Source organism: Manacus candei, unplaced genomic scaffold (genome assembly GCF_025592945.1).
Source record: "Manacus candei isolate 608988 ecotype Guabito, Panama unplaced genomic scaffold, ASM2559294v1 h1tg000005l, whole genome shotgun sequence".
NCBI classification, from domain to species: Eukaryota; Metazoa; Chordata; class Aves; order Passeriformes; family Pipridae; genus Manacus; species Manacus candei.
In genome coordinates, this window is record NW_026138053.1 from 21,116,953 (window position 1) to 21,137,736 (window position 20,784).

Genomic DNA, 20,784 nt, shown 5'->3' on the forward strand with positions numbered 1-20,784 from the left:
TGCCAGGGAAACTGAAGTTGTTAATCACCATATTTCTGGGTGGGGGAGGATGCTCTCCCTTTGCTTGAATACTGCCTGCTCCAGCAGACCAGCTGGTACACCCTGAGATCACAAGTGCTAGATGTAATACTGTCCTATGATATTTCTTGGCACAGTCTGGTCTCTGTAGGGATCAAACTCTTGAAGAGAAGTTGTTGGCAAACAACCTTAGTCATATGAAAAAAATGGTAGTCCAGTGACCAGTTAGCTCTCAGTGTGTAATTGCAGCTGAATGCCACAGCGATAACAGCAGGCTGACTAAGTCCAGACAAAGTTAGTTTCTTGAAGAAAATGAAAAGTTCTTATCTCTCATCCCCAGTGAGAGTGACTCACTGGCTTTGTATGGACACTGTGTGAGGTATATGTTGGCACATGAGACATGAGCACCAGAGCTCCCCAGATGGAGGGATTGCAGGGTCCAGGAGCAGAGGCCGAGGTGTGCGCGGGGCCATGAGCCTTCAAACTGCAGTGTGTGGTGAAAACCAGCCTGAAGGAAAGAGATGCTCACTGGTGTCTATCTACCCCACATCAGGCACCCAGCTGACTGTTGCCTCCTCGCTGTCCTTCTGGCAGTGGTGCTAGTCCTGTGCCATGCCTTTCCCTTCCTTACGAGGCGTTGGAGTTTTTCTCCTGAAGTTTTTCCCTCCCTGCACTGACAGCTGTGAGCTTTGGGACAGAGGTGTGGGTGATGGATGTGCACAGCTCCTGACTGCAGTCTTAGGGACAAACACAGTGAAAAAGTGTAAGGTGAAGTGGTCCAGTGTGATCTGAAGAGATACTAAAAGAATGAGCAATATTGCTGTGGCCTTGCAAAGCTCTGAGTAGGCTAATTAGCCAAGGTGATGGCATGGCTAATTGGACAAGGCTGGGTGTGGTGCTGGTACATCTGTTCTGCTGGTATATGCAGGGAGGAAGCCCTCCTGATTGAACTTGAACTACCTCTAGGTCCTCCCTAACATTCCTGGTTGAGGTTTCCTTTTGGTGGGACCAGATGCCACCTGATTCATAGAATGGATACAGGATGTCATATCTCTCCTTGATTTGTGTGAGTGTTGGACCAGATGGGTTCTGGCTGCCTTCCAGCCTCAGTTACTCTGTGAGTCTGAACTCATCAAAGGACTTGACAGTCTCCTCCAAAACAAATGAGCCAACAAATCATCCCCAGTGAACCAGAAAATTGTAGAGTAATGAGCAGTACAAAGCCCATTGATCTTTCTCTCAATCCAGCATAGCAACTGAGGAGTTGTACTTTGGACTCTTCCCCAGTTTGCTCTGGGACACACTTTCCAGGGGCTGCAGATGTCATCAACAGTCTTGTGTTGCAGGGAGCAGCTGTTGAATAGAAATGGTGGAGGGACATTTAGCTGAAGTTAAGACAGAAACAAATCATAAATTGTTTGCAGCTGTGTTGCTGCAGGCAGAACAGTGCTGTGCACACCAGCAGTGGGCAGTCGAAGTCCATTCCAGTGTCCACCCAGTGTCCAGCCTGCACTCAGGGTGGGAGGTGGGAGAGGTGTCCCCCACAGACAGGGGAAGGCAGAAGTTTTGTCTAGATTTCCTCTTAATTTTAGCACTGCCCTGGACATTAGCATCTGACAGGAGTCTGCAGGCCAGGCAGGAGCTGGGAAGAAGGTTTAGTGTAAGGAAGAAGGTAAAGCAGCTTTGGCTTATTCTCTGAGAAGGATGAGATCATTTGTTCCCTCCATATCACAGTCCCGGGCTCTTGTATTTTTCATGCTTCATTAAAAGTGTTTGTAATTATATGAGTGGCTTCAGAAGCCAATTAAGCCTTCATTTGGAGGCTGCTCCGGGTGCTGGAAGCCCTCCATTAGCCTGGGCTTCTGCCAGGGAAAAACACTACATAGTCTTTAACAACTGCACCAGCTCCTATCTGCTTAATGTTGATTTTCCTATTAAGTTCAGCTAATACTTTCCTAATTGTGTGAGCTGGGCCTGAAGCCAGGCTGGGTGACTTTTGCCAGCTGCTTCCAAGGCTGAATCAGAGATGAGCAAAACCCTCACAAACACTTCACTATGCACGTGTGCAATTGCATATAAACCAGCTGTTCTCCCCAAAACTGACTCAGACTTTGGTTTGTGACCCCTGTGTTGTTTCCCAAGGCAAGCCCCATACCATCAGGAGATGAGGATGCTCGAGAGCCTACTCACCCAGGGGACTAGGAGTCTGGCATTGCATGGAGCTTACCCCATGAGGTACCAGAAAGGATGCCAGGAAATCAAAGGTCAGCCCACATCTCTGCTTGTCGATGAGCCATAGGCCAGGAACTATTGGGTGGGTTCTCTGAGGCAGGTGATACAGTGCAAACTGCCCAGGAGGGAATACTTACAAATGGAAGGACTTGTTACATCTGCAGGTCTGCACGTGGAAGGGAGGACACTGACACCATTGCAGGGTAGGAGATTTCAGTCACAGAGCTCGGGGATGCCACTCACCTGCTGTGAATCTGCTACTCATGAGAGGGTGGTATGGCAAACCTCCTGGGCCAGGCACTTCTCACTGTGTTTGAGGCAGAGGTGTGATGGGAACCACCTCTACCCCCACAGTCTAACTGGCTGCAGGCTGGGCATCTCTGCCCAGGAGCTGGTTCTGGAAGCCTTAAGGAAAGGAGGGATTTTTTTTCTTTTGGGAGCCAGTGTAGAGGCAACATAAAAACAAAATATCTGTTATATCATGCTGGCAGCAGCAAAGTTGCATGTTCTCTGAGATCCTTGCTGAGAAATAGAATCCATTATCAGCAGATGATTGACAGCCATTCGTAGGTGACACCTACTGTCTACACATGAAAAGCATGCCCTTTTCTCTCAGGCTATGGATTGCCCAGAAAGGTGGTGGATGCCCCATCCCTGGAGACATTTAAGGCCAGGTTGGATGGGATTTTGAGCAACCTGCTCTAGTTGAAGGTGTCCCTGCCCATGGCAGGGGGATTTCAACTAGATGGCCTTCTAAGGTCCCTTCCAACCCAAACTATTGCATGAAATTTAAAAAAATGTGTAGTTTCATTGTGGACTAGGAGTGAAACTAAGCACATCTGATTTTAATAATTGAATCTCATTCTTTAATTAAAAATGGCCAGGCAATTAAATAATTTAATAAAAAAGCTTATTTAATTTCAATTAGCTCTGATTAATGGCTATTGCTTCAAATTAAAATATCCCAATGATAGAAAGCACCGGTTTTGGATTTTTCACTTTAGAAACATTATTCTCTTTTAACTTTGAAATCCTTGCAGCTCTAATACAATTATTATCTGCTAATCAAGTTTTAATGCCTTATTACATCCTAACACTGACAAATGCAAGAGGCATTCACCTTGACTCTGAGCAGCTTGTGTTTGGAGCTGATTTGCTTCTGAGTGCAACAGTCCCTTGTTTCAAGCCCTGCTGGGCATGGCTGTAGCCAGTCACTTCACAGGGAGCCTGGGCTGTGTGACAGCACCTGGTGCTGGCCAGGTCCCCGGGGGTACAGCAGGCCACCAGAACTCACTGATGGCCACAGGACTTCTGTGGTCACTGCACATGCTTGGACTGTGCAGACCTTTTGGAGAATTTGTTTTTTCCAGAGTTTATCCCTTTACTAAGGCAGGATTAAGAAAATGGGAAAGACTGTTGAACATTTAGGTGTTTAAGATAGGAGATGTGGTCTTTTGGAAGCCAAAATCATGTTTATTTTCTCGACCATAATAAAAATAAAATTTAAAAAGCAGGTTTAAAACCTAATTCATCTTGGAATTTCTGGCTACAGAACATGGCTCCTGTGCAAGGTGTTTGGTACACAGAGAGAGAAGTTTAGAGAGCTTGTAATTCTCTGCAACACAGCGCTCGACATCCAAACAAGTCATTATTGTAGATGGTTTCCTGGTAGCATAAAGAAGCAAGAGGGAGACAAGGCTGTTTCAGAGCAAAGTTGAAAGCACTAATTGACTTTTACTCGCTGGGAAAGAAGATGTAGCATGACAAATGGCCTTGTGGTTGGAATCATTAGAGACTGAGGAGAGAGTTGCTGGCTAATGGGGCAGAAATGGCTGTGTTAGGATTGCTGTGAGCAATTTGCACGATGTGCTGGTAGAGCACGGGAGGAGTCAGCAGGACCCTGGCTGGCACCACGTGGCCAGGCAGAAAGTGAGGCAGCAGAGGGATGAGGCTGGAAAGGATCAGAGAGGAAACCAGCAGTGCCTGATGGTTGTCATTGCCTCTGGGATGAGCAGTGCTGTACAGCTCTTCCTGGGGAGGTCAGAGGAGCAGGCTGAGTGCAGATATGGTATTAGAGCCCTGATGGCACTAAACAGACCTTAGTTACCCCAACCAGCCTCACCTGGGCCCCCGCCCACACCTTCTGCTCATGGGCCAGGACTCTATTTCAACTCATGCCTTGAGCTATCTTGTTGGTAGGTCTCTGTCTGACCCTATCTCCTAGAGCTCCTGATAGGCCTCCCTCAATGTCCCCTGCCCTGATCTATCCCAGGGCTGTGGATGGACCACTAGTTCACCCCTGTGCAGCCTACCATGCTCAGCTGCTGTGGGATGGTGCCCTCAGTGAGGACACAGCCTATGCTGGGGTCATCCTCAGCTCCTGGCTTGTACCCTTTTATGGAGCATCTCCACTTCTGCTGCCTCCTGACAAAGCATGTTTTTCACCATGTTCTCCTGAGAAGGCGACTGGAAGTCTGCTGAGCTGCAGAGGGGGCACCAGACAAGCCCTGGGAGGAAGGAGTCGTTCTTCTGTCTTATGGCCTGTCATCTGGAGGAGAGATGCCTTCTCACTATAGCAGTCGAATGCATTTCTTTGCTGAAACAATAAGGTATGAATCCAGTGTTCCTTATTTCACATCATATGCATCAGGGTTTATTCTAGTTGTTGGAAGAAGTGAGCTCAGAAATAATCCAAGGGTCAGTTTTCTAACATTAGGCCAAAATTGTCTTTATTTACTTTTACAAACTTGGCCAAAGCTCAAGGCACTCTAATGTTATGTATTCTTCAGTAAACATAATTAATTGGAAACTCAAAAACACTGGTATAACCTCTTCCCTTGGGACTGGTCACTGTGAACTGCTGTGTCCAGCCAGAAAATCAACTTCCCTTTCTCCAGGTTTGCAGAGTAGGTGGAAATCCATTTGGCTACAAACAAACAAACAAACAAAAGTGAACCAGTTTGATGATACAACCCAGCTTGGCTTACATGGTGATCAAAGGGCAACAAAGGTTGGTAAGAGTGGGAAGGTCAGGATTGCAAAGGGCAGGTTGTACAGAACCACTGGGTCCCTGCTCTTCAACAAGAGTTCTGTTTGTCTCTGAGGCAGCCAGGTGGGATTGTTAGGAATAGGACATGCTGTGCACCCAAAGTTCAACCACAAACTTCACATGTGGGTATTAAAGCTGAACTTTAAACTCCTGTTTTCCATCTCCTCAATAAGCCCTCTCTGAGGGGATGCAGAGAGGCCATCTAGAGCCTCACCAAGGTCCAAGGCAGAGGCAAATAAACTTTTTAAAGTGGTGTTAGACGCCCTTCCCCAGGTGATTCAGTCTAGTACTTCATGATCTTACAGCTGGAAAAATCCTGCCTGCTGTTTGATCTAACCCTTACTTTCTGTAATCGAGGACAAACATTTCCTGTCCTTAACCAGCATGGACACAATAACAGTTTATCATCTTCTTCTCTGTAACTGCAGCCTTTTATGGATGTGACATTTAGATACTTCATGTATCATTACCCTGTGTCCTTTTGGTCTGCCCACTTCTAGATTGAACAAACTCCCGTTCTTCCATCTTACCTTATAGGTCTGTAATCTGGACTCTTTCCAGTTGGTCTGCAGCCCTCTTGGGACCCATCTTCCAACCTCTTACTGATCGTCTGAATGAGGCAGAGCGCAGTGATTATCCCACATGTGTGTGTAAGAGATTTGTGACAGAAACATTAAGGCTGAAGTGAAGCCTGAGTTGTGGTGTATTTAAACAGTGGGGGAAAAACAACAGATAATGCAGAGCACTGCTCCCAGAACTGGGTTTCTAGGATGCCATTCCTGACTGTAAAACTGAATAATGTGTTTATGGCATGACCAAAAGACCTGTGCTCTGGTCAGGTCACAGCACAGACGAGTCATCACAAAACTCCACGTCCTGCCCAGAAAATGGCATTGAGGTTGCAGGAATTCACATACCATTGCTTTTCCTGACAGGCCACCAGGAAAACAAACATGTCCCTGCTAGGGGAAGCAGGTAATTCTCAAATTGAAAAGTTTAGCCCATTCTGTTGGTGTCAAGAAGGGTACTGTGTACAGCTTAAAGCTGGTACACCTGGCTTTCTGAGTGCTGTCCTGTGCTTTTGGCTTCACAGTCCCAGGTTGGTGACCTTTTACCTTCTGGGGAAAAAACTTTGTCTTCTTAGCCATGTAGTTGATTGAAAGCTTCTGTATCTCATCCATTCGTTCTGCACTGACCTTCAGCAGCTCGTCTGTGTGCACAGTACACTCTGCTCTCCCTCCCTTCATTCCCTGTGCAGGACTGCCCATGTTCTAATGGTTTTCCTCCTTACCAACCTCTACTTATGCTGCTCCTGAGCCCTGTACAAGCTAGATCAGCAGTGCCCTTCCGTGACTGAATGTTTGGGAATTCTGGACTGATTAGGAAGGGAGAGGGTGACTCCACCCAAGCCCCTTGGAGGTTTTGATCTGATGTACTTGCTGCTAAACAAAGTATTTCCTTCACTGAAATGTGAGCCCTGAATAATTAGGCCAGTTAGTTCATCAGTGGAGGTTAGTTGAGATAGTCGTGTTTCTGCACCAGTACTGAAACAGGTTAACTGAAAATACATTAGCAGCTAGAGAACACAGAATAGTTTGGATAAAAATTTGATGGAGTCTTGGCTGTGAATAATTTCCATGTCCCCATATAATAACACCTGAGCGTGCGCTGTGGGTTATTTTGGGGTTCAGGGTCTGTTACTGTTTTGTTGTAATATCAAGCAGGTACTGTTACACCCAAGGATTTGCTGCAAAACTCTGTCAGTCTAGGGCTGAGGGCTGATATCTTCCCCCTTCTCTCTCATGAACAGCTCCAGGCAATATCTGAAGGGCAAATTGAAGAGGAAAAAAATCCTTCTTCTTTTAGAGCTGTCCCCATTCTCTTTCCAGCCTCTGCTGCACATTGCCTTATGTGACTCATACAGAACAAAGTCGAGCAAGGTTTCAGAGATAATTTCTTTAAAATTTGAGCTTACTTTGGTCTCTGCTGCTGACAGAGTCCATCCTGTCTCCTGTACTGGACTGATGGGTTTTGAATCAAGTGCACATATATTAGAGAATTTAAAAATCACAGTGAGATTCAGCCTCTATTATCCAGGAGCCATAAGTAAAGGCAATCCACAGCTGGGTGCAGGGAAATGGAGAAAAACAGAAGCAAACTCACTCCTGTAAGCACCAGATTTCATGCAGTAGAGTAACTCTGTGAAGCTCAGCACTATCACACTGATGTACCTTGGCTATGAAGGTACACAGTGGGTGTCATCTGTTGACAGTGCCTGTTCTCTCCTAGTGTGAGCATCATGGTGTGAAGTCCTTTTGGTGTATCAGCCCTGGGAATGTGGCACTAGGCCGAAGATGCTAAACTGGAATATGCTGGCTCCTGTTCTAGGAGCAGGAGCAGTCTGACTTTTCATTAGAAATACCCTGAGCCGTGCTTTCAGGGCTTAGGGCACTGCTTGAGCAGGTGATGCTCTTGGTCCCACTCCTTCCTCCTTGACTTTTTTAGTGTTTTGCGATGGGGATACAGGTAACAAGGCAGCTGGCCTCTGTGCCTCCTGGCTTACTTTCTTCACATCTCACTGATTAAAGTCTGTTTCAAGAGTTGCTCATTAACCCTCAGAGAGAAAAGTCCTGTGTGAACACAATTTTTTGCTTGATGCAGAATGCATCCCAGCCCTTACTGGGAAGATGCAGCAGAACAGCTCTGAAGACCCATGGAATCGTGCTCAGGATGGTGCCTTTAGATTGCTGTAGCACAGAGTCCCCCAGCATAACAAAGATCTGAGCACAGGAGATTAGCAGAGAGACCAGGCTTCAGGGCATGTTTTGATTTCTGCTCCAGTGTAACAAGCCGCACATCGGGGAGCAGGGCACGGAGACACTTTGTTCTCATATCTTTCAAAGTCAATCAGTTGCATAATATGAAACACAGAGGCAGCAGGAACGTGACCAAGTGCAGAGAAGGGACACATCAAACGCTTTATTGTGGCTGTGGGAAGGGTGAGCCAGGCCTCTCTCTATCCAACTTATCTTTCCCAAACTGCCTTTTGAGCCTGTTTTGCATCAGCTGCCTGTCACTCTACACACAGCTCAGATTGCAAGGTAGCTTCCCTGGAGCCCTTGTCTATTAGAACAGGAGAAGTAAGCACCCCCAGAAGCCTCCGAAGTATTTTGGAGACTTTAAATGAGCCACTTCCTCTGCATTATACTCACAGCAGGGCAGGGATTGCTCAGGGTCTGTGCAGGGCTGCACGCTGTGCAGAGCGTGGTTAGACCAGCATGTGTGTGAGACAGGTGAGAGACAGCACCAGGGCAGGGGTTCACCCTGCCCTTCCTATTCAAAGGGCTGAACTCTGAGGGGGGAAATGGCCTTTTGTCTTAAGATAAGGCTATAACTCAGAGCTCCTGCAGCTTGCAAGAGGTGTCTGGGCAACAAGTCCGGTGAGGGGCAACTGGGCTTCTTTCTGTGTGTATGTGTGCATCCTCATGCAAACAAGAGTACCTGTTGCACCATCTGAAGGAATGGGAGCACCAGGGATCCAGGTATGGTAGCCTGAGATCTTGGGTGTTTCCCCTTTTGAACCTTCTGCTTCTCTCTCATCAACAAGTGCTTAAAAATTTTACAGATCCATTGTGCTTATTCAGGGATTGAGCTGCAGATGCACTAGGCCACATCAGAAGGGACAGACCCTCTGCATGTGGCAGAAATTGCAGTACCCTAAGGGTGAGCCTGAAAAAAGCCATACATGTTTTTGTCCATGTCTGTCTGTGATAAGGGAGAAATGCCTCATTGATGTTGAGTTAGAAAATGACAGAAAGCCACTCTGTTCTCTCCCAGTGAAAGGTTTGATGTCATGGTTTACCAGATGCTCTGCACACCTGCTGACACCATATATTTCGGTTGGAGGAAGCAGGGTTACAAGGTGAACAGCAGTTGGGTATGTTGAAGGAAGAGGGGGCAAAAAGAAATCACTCCAATACGAAGCCTTCCAGGCATCTGTGACTGTCATAGGCAATTTGATTTTTTGCCTAACAAACAGCAAGAGCATTTGCTGTTGAAAGCATGTCTGAAAGCTGTGGGAGTGTATAATGACAGTGAGGGGCTTCTGGGCTTTCTTGCTCCACTTTGTAAATTCATCTCTCATCCTTGTTACATTAGCACTATTTTTAGCTGCTCTTACTCAGAACATAAGTGATTCTCCATGATGCATCTCAAGCACAAGATAACAGTAAAGACAGTTAGGATGTTGCCAAGTAGAAGGATCGTGCTGGAGGCCTGTGTCTGGCACAGCTCCCCTAGAGATCCCACCACATTGCCCCAAAGCACTGAGGCACTGCTTTCAGCTCACCAACCTCCCTTGCAGGTCAGCAAGGCCACTCAGCACATGCACATGCTCCCTCCAGAGGCAGCTGAGTGTCCCTGGAGATCCTTGGCTGCTGGACAGTGTTCCCAAGGATTGTCTTGTCCAGATGCTGTGGGACATGCCCTCCTTCCCACGGCTCATCTCTGAGGCCACTCCTCATGTAGCTTCCTGTCCCCTCTGTACATCACTGGCCATTCTTCTCCTTCCCAGCTCTCATGACCCTTGCCTTTTCCATTCCTGGCCAGCACGGCTCCATCCTATTTCTCAGCCTGGAATTCCCTTCAGAGGCACTCCAAGATGGTGCTGTTCATAGGACAAGGGAATACAGATGAGGACTGCTGGCAGCAAAGGGGTAGGAAATGTCTCAGAGAGCAGAGGTGAATGCACAGTGCAGCATGGTCATGGCACGAGGCTGTCTCAGTGACAGAGGGAGAGAACAAGCAATGCCCAGGGAGCGTTTGCCTGTGGGATACTGGGCATGTTTTTATGGGCATCTAGTGCTCTGTGTAACAACCCAGGGTCTGTGTCTGGGAATCCTTTCCAGGTGGGACAAACCCATGAAATTAGGCTGTGTGGCAATCTCATGTGAGGGTTTGGCAGGTGAGGTTTAGCTGGGCTGACTGGGACTGCAGCATTATTTCACAAAGTTTGTCACAAATTACAAATTACTATTATGCACAAATAAGATAAACGCTCTGTATTTATGACATAAAATGCTTTGTACATGATGCTAGTCAATTTATACCATGATAATGCTGAACAGTGTAATTCCTTTCGATGTCATGGTGTATTTAGAGTTGGCTTGTCTCTCCAGTGATCAGAAACAGTGCCCTGGAGCTGAACATCCTTGATTTGAGAAAGTCCAGGTCCATAATGTATCCTTGTGGCTCCATCTCTAAGATTATCCAGAGCAGCATCTCCTTTGATATTTTGCATTATATCCTTGGGACTGCAAGTCCTCTGTGGATGACAGTTTAGGATTGCTTCAGTGGTGTTGGTTGGATTCTTGTGTGATCCAAGTAATCCTGTGTTAGATGAGCCAGTTATGGACACTGGAGGCTTGATTCAAAACAGGTGCAGAAGCCCATATTTTTTCCTTTTGTGTTAAAACTTATTTCCAGCTGAAACACTAAAGCATGAATGTGTCTTGAGATAGCAGCTTGCAGGAGGCTCACCTGCTGAGCCAGTAATTGCGGTCTTTAGCATCCAGCCTGCATCTGGAGTACCAGAAAGACTGGCAAACACGGTTTCAGAAGAGACAGTAAGATCTCAGCCACTTGCATCCTGCTGAGAAGTTCAGAGGGATAAAATGTAACAACAAGAAGCATTTATTTCTTTTTTTGGGAAAAGCAGAAATTTTTAAATGGTAAGGCATTAAACATTGTCACTCTCAGCGTGGTGCTATGAGCATCAGCTGCAGGGCCATGTGCCATGTGCCATAGATTTTGCTCGAGCTCTTTCTCTCACTTTTTTTTTATTCTTCCTCTGTGGCACAGAGAAACTCAGGTCTGCTTGGATTTTCAGCACTGCTGCAACATAAATTTTAAATGGCAAGAGGTCCTGACAAAACAGAGCTCGGCAAGCAATGACTGTTTTCCAGTGGTCTCTGTATGTCTGTTATATGCTGTATGCATATCTGTGCAACCAGCCTCTGCAGCAAGTCACTTGCTCCCAGTGCAGCAATTCCACAGTTTTGCTACATTGGATATTTGCTATTTGCAATTTCACTTGTCCAATCCACCTCCAAGACACAGGTCAAGAAACTTTAGGCTGAGATCAACTGTTGCCAGTGTTTCCTCTTACTGCTTCCTTTTTGTGAGTGTTAAACTATATGCAGATCAGGGCTACCTGATCAGTTGAATACCTGGCACCTTTTTGAATTCTCCCTCAAGCTGGGGTCATGTGAAGAGCATTTAGTTCTATTCCAAGCTACCTCAGCCATTGTATGCAGCAGGCTGGCATCGCAGTGCTTTTGAAAAGATGCTGTTTCTCTGCTGCAGCTGCTTGTCCTTGCTTTTGTGTTTCTCTAGCCTGCACCCATGATGCTTGCCACCCCATTCACAGATGTGTCAGAAATCACTTTTTAAATAACAGGCATACCCTTGAGACAGGCAGTGACACATGCTTGCTGCTTGCAAATTGCTTTTTGTAAGCAGACTTAGAGAATTCAACAACTAAACTGTTACCAGAGCAGTAAGCAATGTGCTTAGGATGCTGAGCCATGACCCCACTGACAAAATGTCCCCTGGGATTTGCACTAGTCAATAAAGCTCTACCCTTTGTTCCCTGGCATGGGCCCTTGCGGTCTGGCAGCTCTAATCCTGCTCAGCTGCCACTAGAAAGATAAGAGGGAAGGGAGGAAGAAAGGTCCATCTGAGGTTAAGACAGTAGATCCCACTAGATCTGCAGTGGTGAAAGATTTAGCCTTGCAGCTTGTAACTTCACATCCTCCAGTAACTGTCTAGGCAGAAGATGGTTCAATCACATTAAAAGGTTGGGCTTTTTAAAGCTGTAGAACAGAAGTCACTGCACAGCTGGGTTGCTAAGGTGCTCAAGGCATGAGGAGTGGTTTTGCTGCACACTGTACATAAAGACATCCTAATTTCTGGCGTATCAACCCTCTTCCTGTCTCCCTTTGTGCCTCCTCCTCCCCTATACCTTAGGGCACCGTCAGGTGAAGCAATCTGCCCATGAGTGAGAGGTGTGCACAAACCACTGACTGTAAGCTCTCGTGGTGATGGGCCCACGACGTCAGTCTGAGCTGTCCCCCCATCACAGCTCCTGGCTCCATAGGGAGCTTCCCAGTGAGCTTCAAATAGCCTGTGCAAACCATTTGCAAAGAACATGAAGGAACACAGAATTGTGTATTTAAACGAACAGCAGCTACATTCATGTTACGCTATATCAGATCAAAATGTGGAGTGAAAATACTTTGGCCTGGTTGCTGGGAAGGGTGAAGCTGTTCACTGTGAGCAGTCAGTGGTGTGTGTGTGTCACTAGAGCCACCTTTGATCAGCAGGAGCAGCACCCAGCTCTCGGGCATTGTGCTTCAGCCAGGGTGTGTGGGCTGAGGAGGGGCTGGCAGCACACAGGCAGGACAAGGACAGCTGCCTGGCACCCCCAGGCACAGAAGCAGCAATGGCAGCGTTGGGGTCTGGCACTGGGAGACTTCCAGGGGGGCTGCAGGCAGTGCTGACACAGCACAAGGGTCTGCTCAATGTCCACTGCAAAAGACAACGAGTGTGTCCCTGCCTGGGGCTACACAGCCCTGGGGATCATCCACACAGTCTTTTGTCAACCAGGTGCAACTGGCTTGCACTAAGATTCTTGGAGGAATAGGCCAAGGAGCTCCCAGCACAAAGCATGGTTTATTTTAGAATACATTTAGAATACATTCATACATTTTAGAATAAAAGGATATTGGAAGAAAGCCATGCTTTCTTTTCTTCCCACAGCATTCTCCTGGAGAAGCTGACAGCCCATGGCTTGGACAGGCGCACTTTTCACTGGGCTAAAAACTAACTGGATGGCCAGGCCGAGAGTGTGGTGGTGAATGGTGCCACATCCAGCTGCCAGCCAGTCATTAGTGAGGTTCCCCAAGAAGCAGTACTGGGGCCAGTTCTGTTTAATATCTTTATCAATTATCTGGATGAAGAGATCGAGTGCACCCTCAGCAAGCTCACAGATGACACCAAGTTGGGCAGGAGTGTTGATCTGCTGAAGGGTAGGAAGGCTCTGCAGTGGCATCAGGACAGGCTGGATCGATGGGACAAGACCAGTGGTCTGAGGTTCAATAAGGCAAAGTTTTAAGTCCTGCATTTTGGTTACAACAATCCCAGGCAGTGCTACAGGCTGAAGAAAGAGTGACTGAAGTAGGAAAGGACCTGGGGGTGCTGGTGCAGCTGAACATGAGCTGGGTGTGCCCAGGTGGGAAAAAAGGCCAATGGCATCCTGGCCTGGATCAGAAATAGGGTGGCTAGCAGGACCAGGACAGTGATCATCCCCCTGTACTCAGCACTTGAATCCTAAGTTCAGTTTTGGGCCCTTCACTACAAGAAGGACATTGAGCTGCTGGACCAAGTCCAGAGAAGGGCAATGGTGCTGGAGTGCAAGTCATATAAGGAGTGGCTGAGGCAGCTGGGGGTGTTCACCCTGGAGAAAAGGAGGCTCAGGGGTGACCCTATCACTCTCTACAACTACCTGGAAGGAGGTTGGAGACAGGAGGCGGTTGGTCTCTTCTCCCAGGCAACCAGCTACAGGACAAGAGGAAATGGCCTCAGGCTGTGCCAGGGGAGGTTCAGCTAGGCATTAGGAAGAATTTCTTCACTGGAGGGGTGGTTAAGCACTGGAACAAGCTGCCCAAGGAAGTGGTGGAGTCACCATCCCTGAAGGTGTTCAAGAAATGCCTGGAATTAACACTTAGTTCTATGTTTTACTTGACATCATGGTGTTGGGTCAAAGGTTGGATTCGATAATCTTGGAGGTCTTTTCCAACCTTAATAATTCTGTGATTCTCTAAGAGTGGGTGAGCTGTATAGTCACAGAGCTGGTAACCTGTTTATCAGTGCAGGAGCACTATTAGTATGGACGATAGCAAGCTCGTTTGAAAAAGGTGGTGATGTAATTGATACCAACTGACGTGATTGAATGGAAAAAATAGACCTTTTCTAATGAGCTTAATAGTTTTTTTATGAGGGAGTTATGGTGGTGAAATAGATGTATAAGTGAATACGACTTGCTATCAATATTTGGCTTCATATGTCATAAAGTCCATATTAAATGGATTAAAAGTGGCTAAATGAGACATTTCAAAGTGGTTTTAGTGTTTAGAAAGCATCAGTGAACAGCCATATGTTGACTTGGTTTGTGGTCCAGTGTTATTCAAAACTGTCTTAGTGATTAGCAGGAAATGTTTAAGGGACTGTAAATCAAGATGGATGATGAGACAGATTTGAGAAATTGGAAGGCAAGCTACTCAAATCATAGCTTTTTCTGTGGTCTGATGCCCATAAACAACAATAGCCAGACAAAACAAACAAACAAACAAAACAAACGAAACACACTTATTTCATCAGCAAACCCAAACCAGGAGAGGAAAAAACCCCCATCCATTTGGGCTGAACAAAATTCTTCCTTTGATACAAGATGAAATATTTTCATCTAGGTAGTAACAGAAGAAGTAGGCAACCCAAAAACTGAGGGTTGAAGCAAAGAAAAACGCAACTCCTACCACCCCCTTCAAATGAATAGGAAATTCCAAGCCCTTAGAAATTACAAAAGTCCACTGATGGTATAGGTGCCCATATAAGTAGGAAACACCTGAGAGCATGGGAAAATTGTATGGACTGTATGTTTGGTTGTATGGACTGTGTGAACTTGGAGCTAAGGAATGCACTGAATGAATGTACTAACATTTACAGAGCATCATTTCAGAGAGGAGCAGGCTCAGCAAGATACTATGACAGCAAAAAAAAGCTGCCTTGTCTTTAGAAGTTCATCTTTGCCTTGTGCAAGAGAAACAGGAGGTTGACTGGGTCAGCCTGGAGGTACATCCACTCAAGAAGGTTTCCGTGTGAGCAGCAAATTAACCATGTCGCAGAATGATGAGTCATCCCTCTCTCAGGGCTAATTTGAGAAGAGATGCTCTCTCCTCAAAGGCTGCCTCTGGGGGCTGTTTGCGAGGGCCATGTCCGTGGTCATGCGGGAAGTCAGGTGGTGCACTGCAGAGACATGGGAAAGGACAGTTTCCTCAGAGTATGCTGTGGGACAGAGTTTCTGGGAATCCCGGGGCTGGCTGGGGGACCCCATGGGGAAAGCGTGGCCTCTCCATGTGGCTTTTAGTGGGGTCAGGCCACAGTCAGTGCCCTGGGACAGGAAACATGCAGTGTCAGGCACAGGCACAGGCACGTGCTGAGCTCATTCACCCCAATTAGGAACCCAAATAGTCCTTCCAGGACTCTCTGCTCTCAGCTCATTAGTTATAATTCACTCAAACCACACATCTACATGAATAAGATGCAACCCTTGGTACTGGAAAGAAATCTCACCCACTAACAGGTGTACTGGAGAAGAAATCAGTGGTGGGCAGTTGCAGTGGAAGGGATTTTGTGCAGAGTCCTTGGGGCTGGAGTACAGGGGGAGCAAATCAGGGAGTTCAGCATAGCTCCAGGCCCACTCCCCACAGCAGGGCTCTGTGCCAGGGACGCTCAACTGGACAGAAATGTCACCAGAGCAGCTGATTATGCAGGGCTTCAGCCTGGGGCCTTGGGGGCCAGTGCCATCCAGGCTGGTGTTTCTCAGTTGAGTGGGAGCTGCTCCAGTTCCACAGCAATGCTGTCTGCCAGACATGTATTGAGATGAGAATGCCCATAGGAAAGATGGGCAGTGCCTTGCCCAGTGTCCCTCTGTGCACCCAGGCATTTGCCAGCCCAATCCCAAGGTACCTGGCTGGCTTTATGAGACATGAGAGGGGGAAGAGTGAGTCACTGAGCCTCTGCAAGGTGGACTGGGGAAGGTAGCTGTGACAGGAGAGGCTCTGGCCCAGCAGCACATCCTCACAGCTCCCATGTCCCTCTCAGTTTCCAGTGACGCAGAGCATCCACCTTCCCTGCGTGCTCACATCCCACGGCTGCTCCGAGATGGGAAGGGATGAGGCAGGAGGGCAACAGCCTGCAGTAGCTCGGCTCTGGGCAACGACCACAGAAGCAGCGTTCCCGTGCTCCCTGCCTCCTCCCACGGCCTGCCTCTTGGCTGCAGCCAAGCCGAGGGACACATCCCACACTCACTTGTGTACGGGGGTGAGCACATGTGTGTGACGTTTTTCCCTAAAAGTGGTGGTGGGAGGGAAAGCTCCAATTCACAGCCTTGTCTCTAGCTGCTTGGGGAGGCAGGGTGTGGGATGCAGCAGGGATGAGTGGGTGGGGAACAAGGGATGCCACGGTGGGTACCGCAGACATTTACGATTGTGCTGGCTCTGTGAGCCCCTGGGTGCCTCCAAAGCACCACAACGCCAAGGGATGGACTAGCCAGGGAGCCCCCACCCCCAGCCCATCCTCACTGCTGAGTTCTCCACGCTGCAGGTGAAGCGAGGCACAGATGACGTGACAGGCGTAAAACGTGGCATGAGCTGCCGCTTCCCTAACCGGCAGGGAGGAGGAGGAGGAGATTTTGGTATTGAGCACAGCACAGTCTGTACGCTGGGAGAAGAGGCCTGACTATGACGGTGAGAGATGGAAGGGGGTACTTTAGATTGGGGACCAGCTGGAGCAGCTGAGAGGATATTAAACTGCAACAGATGGAAAACACAGGTTAGAGGAGAAACAGTACACAAGCCCAAACTCCTCACATGAGGGCCAGAGTGAACCAGCCTGTGTTAATGAACTGGAAAAAGGAAAATTTCAACTGCAGCATTTCTAGGCACCTGCATACCCAGTTTAGGGAGGATGCTCTTAATTGCAAAGCCCTTTGGGCTGGCTGTTGTGATGGCAGTGTTAGAAATTTCTGATTAGAGCCTGCTCACATAGAAGTTGGGGAATGCAGATATTGACACCTGATATTGACACCACCAGCATCTGAGTGTCATTAGAGCCACGCAGCAAACGTGCTTACAATCCATAGAGAAGTGTGACATTCCTAAATCAGTTTCCACAACAATTTGCAGAGAAACTGCAGAACATTTATGTTCTGCACAGAAGCTCACTGCCCTAGCAAGCAGCCTTTGGGACCTTTCTGAGGCAGGTGGTCTGGCTCTGGCTGCCAGGGTGAGGGTCAGGGTTAGAGCTTGCAGACACTTTGACCGTGTCTGCCATCTGAGCTTGTGAATTGCTTGAATGAAAGCGCCGCATTTGCACATGACCAGCAGTAACATTGCACAAGTTTGCAATTAAATTTAAATTAATTAAATATTTAGCAAATAATTAGTTTTCCTGTTGGCCATATTCTGCCCTTTGACTTCTCATGTCCCCAAACAGAAGACATCAGAGAGCTTTGCCAGTACTCAGTTGATTCCTACAGTTCCACCCAAGTGCTGTCAACTCATTAACACAAAAAAGACAAGGGGATTCACTCAGTGAAAATTTTACGCTGCCCTGAGCTGGAACTGGTTTTTAGTTGGAACAGTGCAGGATTTGCAGGCACGTTGCCTCAGGTTTGGCAGCAGGATAGTTTTCCTACAAAAGCGTTTTACAGTTAATTAGAGCACTGCCTTTCAGCACAGTTAATGATCTGAGAGGATGCAGTACTCAGGTACTCATCCGGGATTTGGGTTGTCTGTGCTGCTGGCTATTGGCTCTAGAGACACAGGAGGGAAAAACTCATCCTGCAGCTTCTGCAGATCATGGGCAAAGTATTGAAAGGTTTCTGGGAGAGGGGACACAGCAGTGGGTAGCGTGGGCAGACAGCCTGCTGCTGATCAGAAGCTTCTTTATTTCACAGCAGGAACAAGACTTAGAATGCAGAAGACCATATGCACATCCGTCTGCCCAAAGCTTTCCCCTCTTTTATAATGATGGTACAGACTGTGCTGAGCTGCAACTCAATAAATATCAGCCAATTCTCTCTCTCCAGAGGGGCAACTGCCTTCTGTACCATCCAAGAGCCGAGGACAAGGGGTGTAGCTGAAGTCATTTTGTTCTTCTTGGGACTACAGCAGAGCCAGGCAATGCAGTGTTTGGTCACCAGCAAACACCCCCAGAGCCAGGTGTCTCATGAGTCCATTCTTTAGCACGAGGTACCCTCAGCACTGCTTCAAAGTCCTCTGGGCAGGTGCAGTTATGCCTATTGTTTTACTTACACATCTTTCTTTGAGGATTCCTGAGTCCCAAGCTCTGGCTTTTGATTAGGGGCAAGTGCAACTGGAGAAGTAAGGTATTGCAGCAATACCCATATCTGAGGCAGACGTGTTGCCAGCCTCCTGAATTTCTTTTCTCCACCCATGTACATGAGCTGTCCTCAAATCTGTGTGCTGAGACACGCACATTTTATATTCCAATGGTGATATGCCCCTCAGAGCTTTTGTTTCAGCCTCACCAAAAGTATATATTCATGACTAGAATAAAACAGGACAGTCTCATCTGCCTGGGTATTTTTCTGGTGAATTTACATTCTTCTCTCCTTAAGAGCTCTGTTTTCTCCATTTGTTGGGATTACAGGAACCTTTTGTGTTTAAAATTCTTGTCCCTTTTTTTCTCCAGGTTACTTTAAATAGAAGAGGAAAGGAAATGAACAGAGGAGCCGGCAAAGCTCATCTCGCTTCTCAGAATTGATTCTCTGATCCTTTTTACTATCTGTGCCCCCCGAAAATCTCCTCTAGATTTCTATCTGCACCATTCCAACTTCCTGCAATAGAGGAAAGTCCCTAAAGCTTTTTCAGCCCTTTTGAAAGAATCCACCTCTGCAGCCAGACACCAAGCTTCATTTCTGGTAAGGTTTTCAATCTCACTCACTCCTTTGTCTGGGTTTATACGTCAGCCTCTTCCTCTTGGGTGGGCAGAAAGGGGACGGGTGCTGCTGCTGTGCTGACTCCTGACTGGGTCACCCAGTGCTGCTGGGCTGTCTGGGCTAGGCTATAAAACAGAGCCAAGGCAGCGCAGCTGGCTCAGAGACCAGACTGAATTCTGCAGTCGGCGCAGGACCCGTGCACAGCCTTTGCCGCCTCCTGCTTTGTTGTTTTTCCTGGAATACTGAACCGACCCCGGGAGCAAGATGTGCAAGGGACTCGCTGCACTGCCAGCCACTTGCTTAAAAAGGTACTGTTTATTTCTGAGCATCTGGTAATGGAGATACGCTGATGCACTGCGCTTTGTGTCTGGAGCAGAAAAGGCAGATTTGGCTCTGATTATTTTGTAAGATACAAATGATTGCTTAGAGGCTTTTGAGAGTTTTTTTTCTGTTAGAAGCAGGATTGCAGAAAGGTTTCGTACTGAGCTGCAGGAACGCTAAACCCATCTTTCCCATCAGCAAAACAAGCAGCTCTTAGCATTGCTATATTTTTATATTCCTGTCAGCTGTTTCTGCCGCAAGCTTTGCACCCCTTTTCTCCTTTGAATCCTCACACTGCCGACTTTTTTTTTTCTTGATTTTTTGAGGGGGAAGCAAGGCAGACAGGATAAAAATTAGGGATTATCCCCCAAAATGCCTCCCAAATCCAGAAACCTAGCCTGGCAGGACCAGAGACCCGTCTGCCAGCAGGCAGGGATGCAAACCAGCCCAGTGCACTGTGGATCTGGATGCGGCACCAGCCAGTGTGGGGTCAGCGCGAGTTCCCCGGGTGTGCAGTGATGGTGAGGGGCCGGGTCAGGCTGTACCCGCGGTGCACAGCACTGTGGGGCTGGTGTGGGGCTCATCATACACCCACAGTGCAGTGCCAATCAGGATGGGCTGAGCTGCACCCCTGCCGTGGGTGCAGGATCTGGCTGCATCCCAGTGTGCGGGACCGTCCAGGCATTCCTGCAGTGGCAGAGCCTGCCACAGCCCTAAGCACAGCCTGCCACAGCCCTAAGCACAGCCTCGGCTGCGTGGGCTGCCCCACAGCCCAGTGTGAGGGGTGTCTGTGCCTGCAAGGTGGCCACGACCCCTCCTGGAGGGGTGTTACTCCTTTTCAGGTGCTGTGGGCCCTGGAGATCCCCAGCAGGGTGGCACAATACTCCCTGCTCACCAAGCCCATGCAAACTTGGACAGGTCTCTGGGGCAGCACTGCTTTTCTACCCACTCGTGCCCTCAGCAGCGCTCCTGAGACTGCTTCCCAGCAGCTGTGCAATGGATTGGGAAAATGCAAACAGAGACTCAGCTGGTTCCCATATGGGGGGAAAAAGCTCCCTGTTCATGATTGGATTTGAAAACAAGTGCTGAAAATTCAAGGGAAAAATACTGACGCCCTCCACTCCAATTTGCAGGAATATTTGATGGAGATGAAACAAAAAAAAAATTGAAAAAATGCAAAGAAAAGTAGTTTGCATCTTTTAAGCACCTCTGTCCAGGATTCCTAAAAAAAACCCCTCTCTCCCAGAAGGCTGCGGGACTCCAAACAAGCAAGAGTGTCTTGTTTCCTCCTGCTCCTGCCTTCCTGCAGACCTGAGTGGTCTCCTTCCCCTGGGACAAAGAGCATGACAGCGCCAGGCAGCCT

The 20,784-nt window shown here is 47.8% G+C and overlaps 1 protein-coding gene across 5 annotated transcripts in view; it reads left to right on the top strand.

Moving 5' to 3' along the window:
* RGS4 (regulator of G protein signaling 4) overlaps positions 1–20,784 on the top strand; it is a 32,552-nt gene that overhangs the window by 6,224 nt on the left and 5,544 nt on the right. Inside the window, exons 1-2 of one of the 5 annotated variants that reach the window (XM_051804879.1) lie at positions 18,599–18,752; positions 18,854–19,082. Coding sequence is in view for 2 of the 5 variants with exons in the window: in XM_051804908.1 (XP_051660868.1) it covers positions 19,365–19,408 (44 nt within the window). In the remaining 3 variants the exon portion in view is untranslated. Of the gene's footprint in view, positions 1–18,598; positions 18,753–18,853; positions 19,083–19,148; positions 19,409–20,784 lie in introns of those variants that run through there. The other 4 variants (XM_051804899.1, XM_051804890.1, XM_051804908.1 and 1 more) reach the window with 4 other exon arrangements.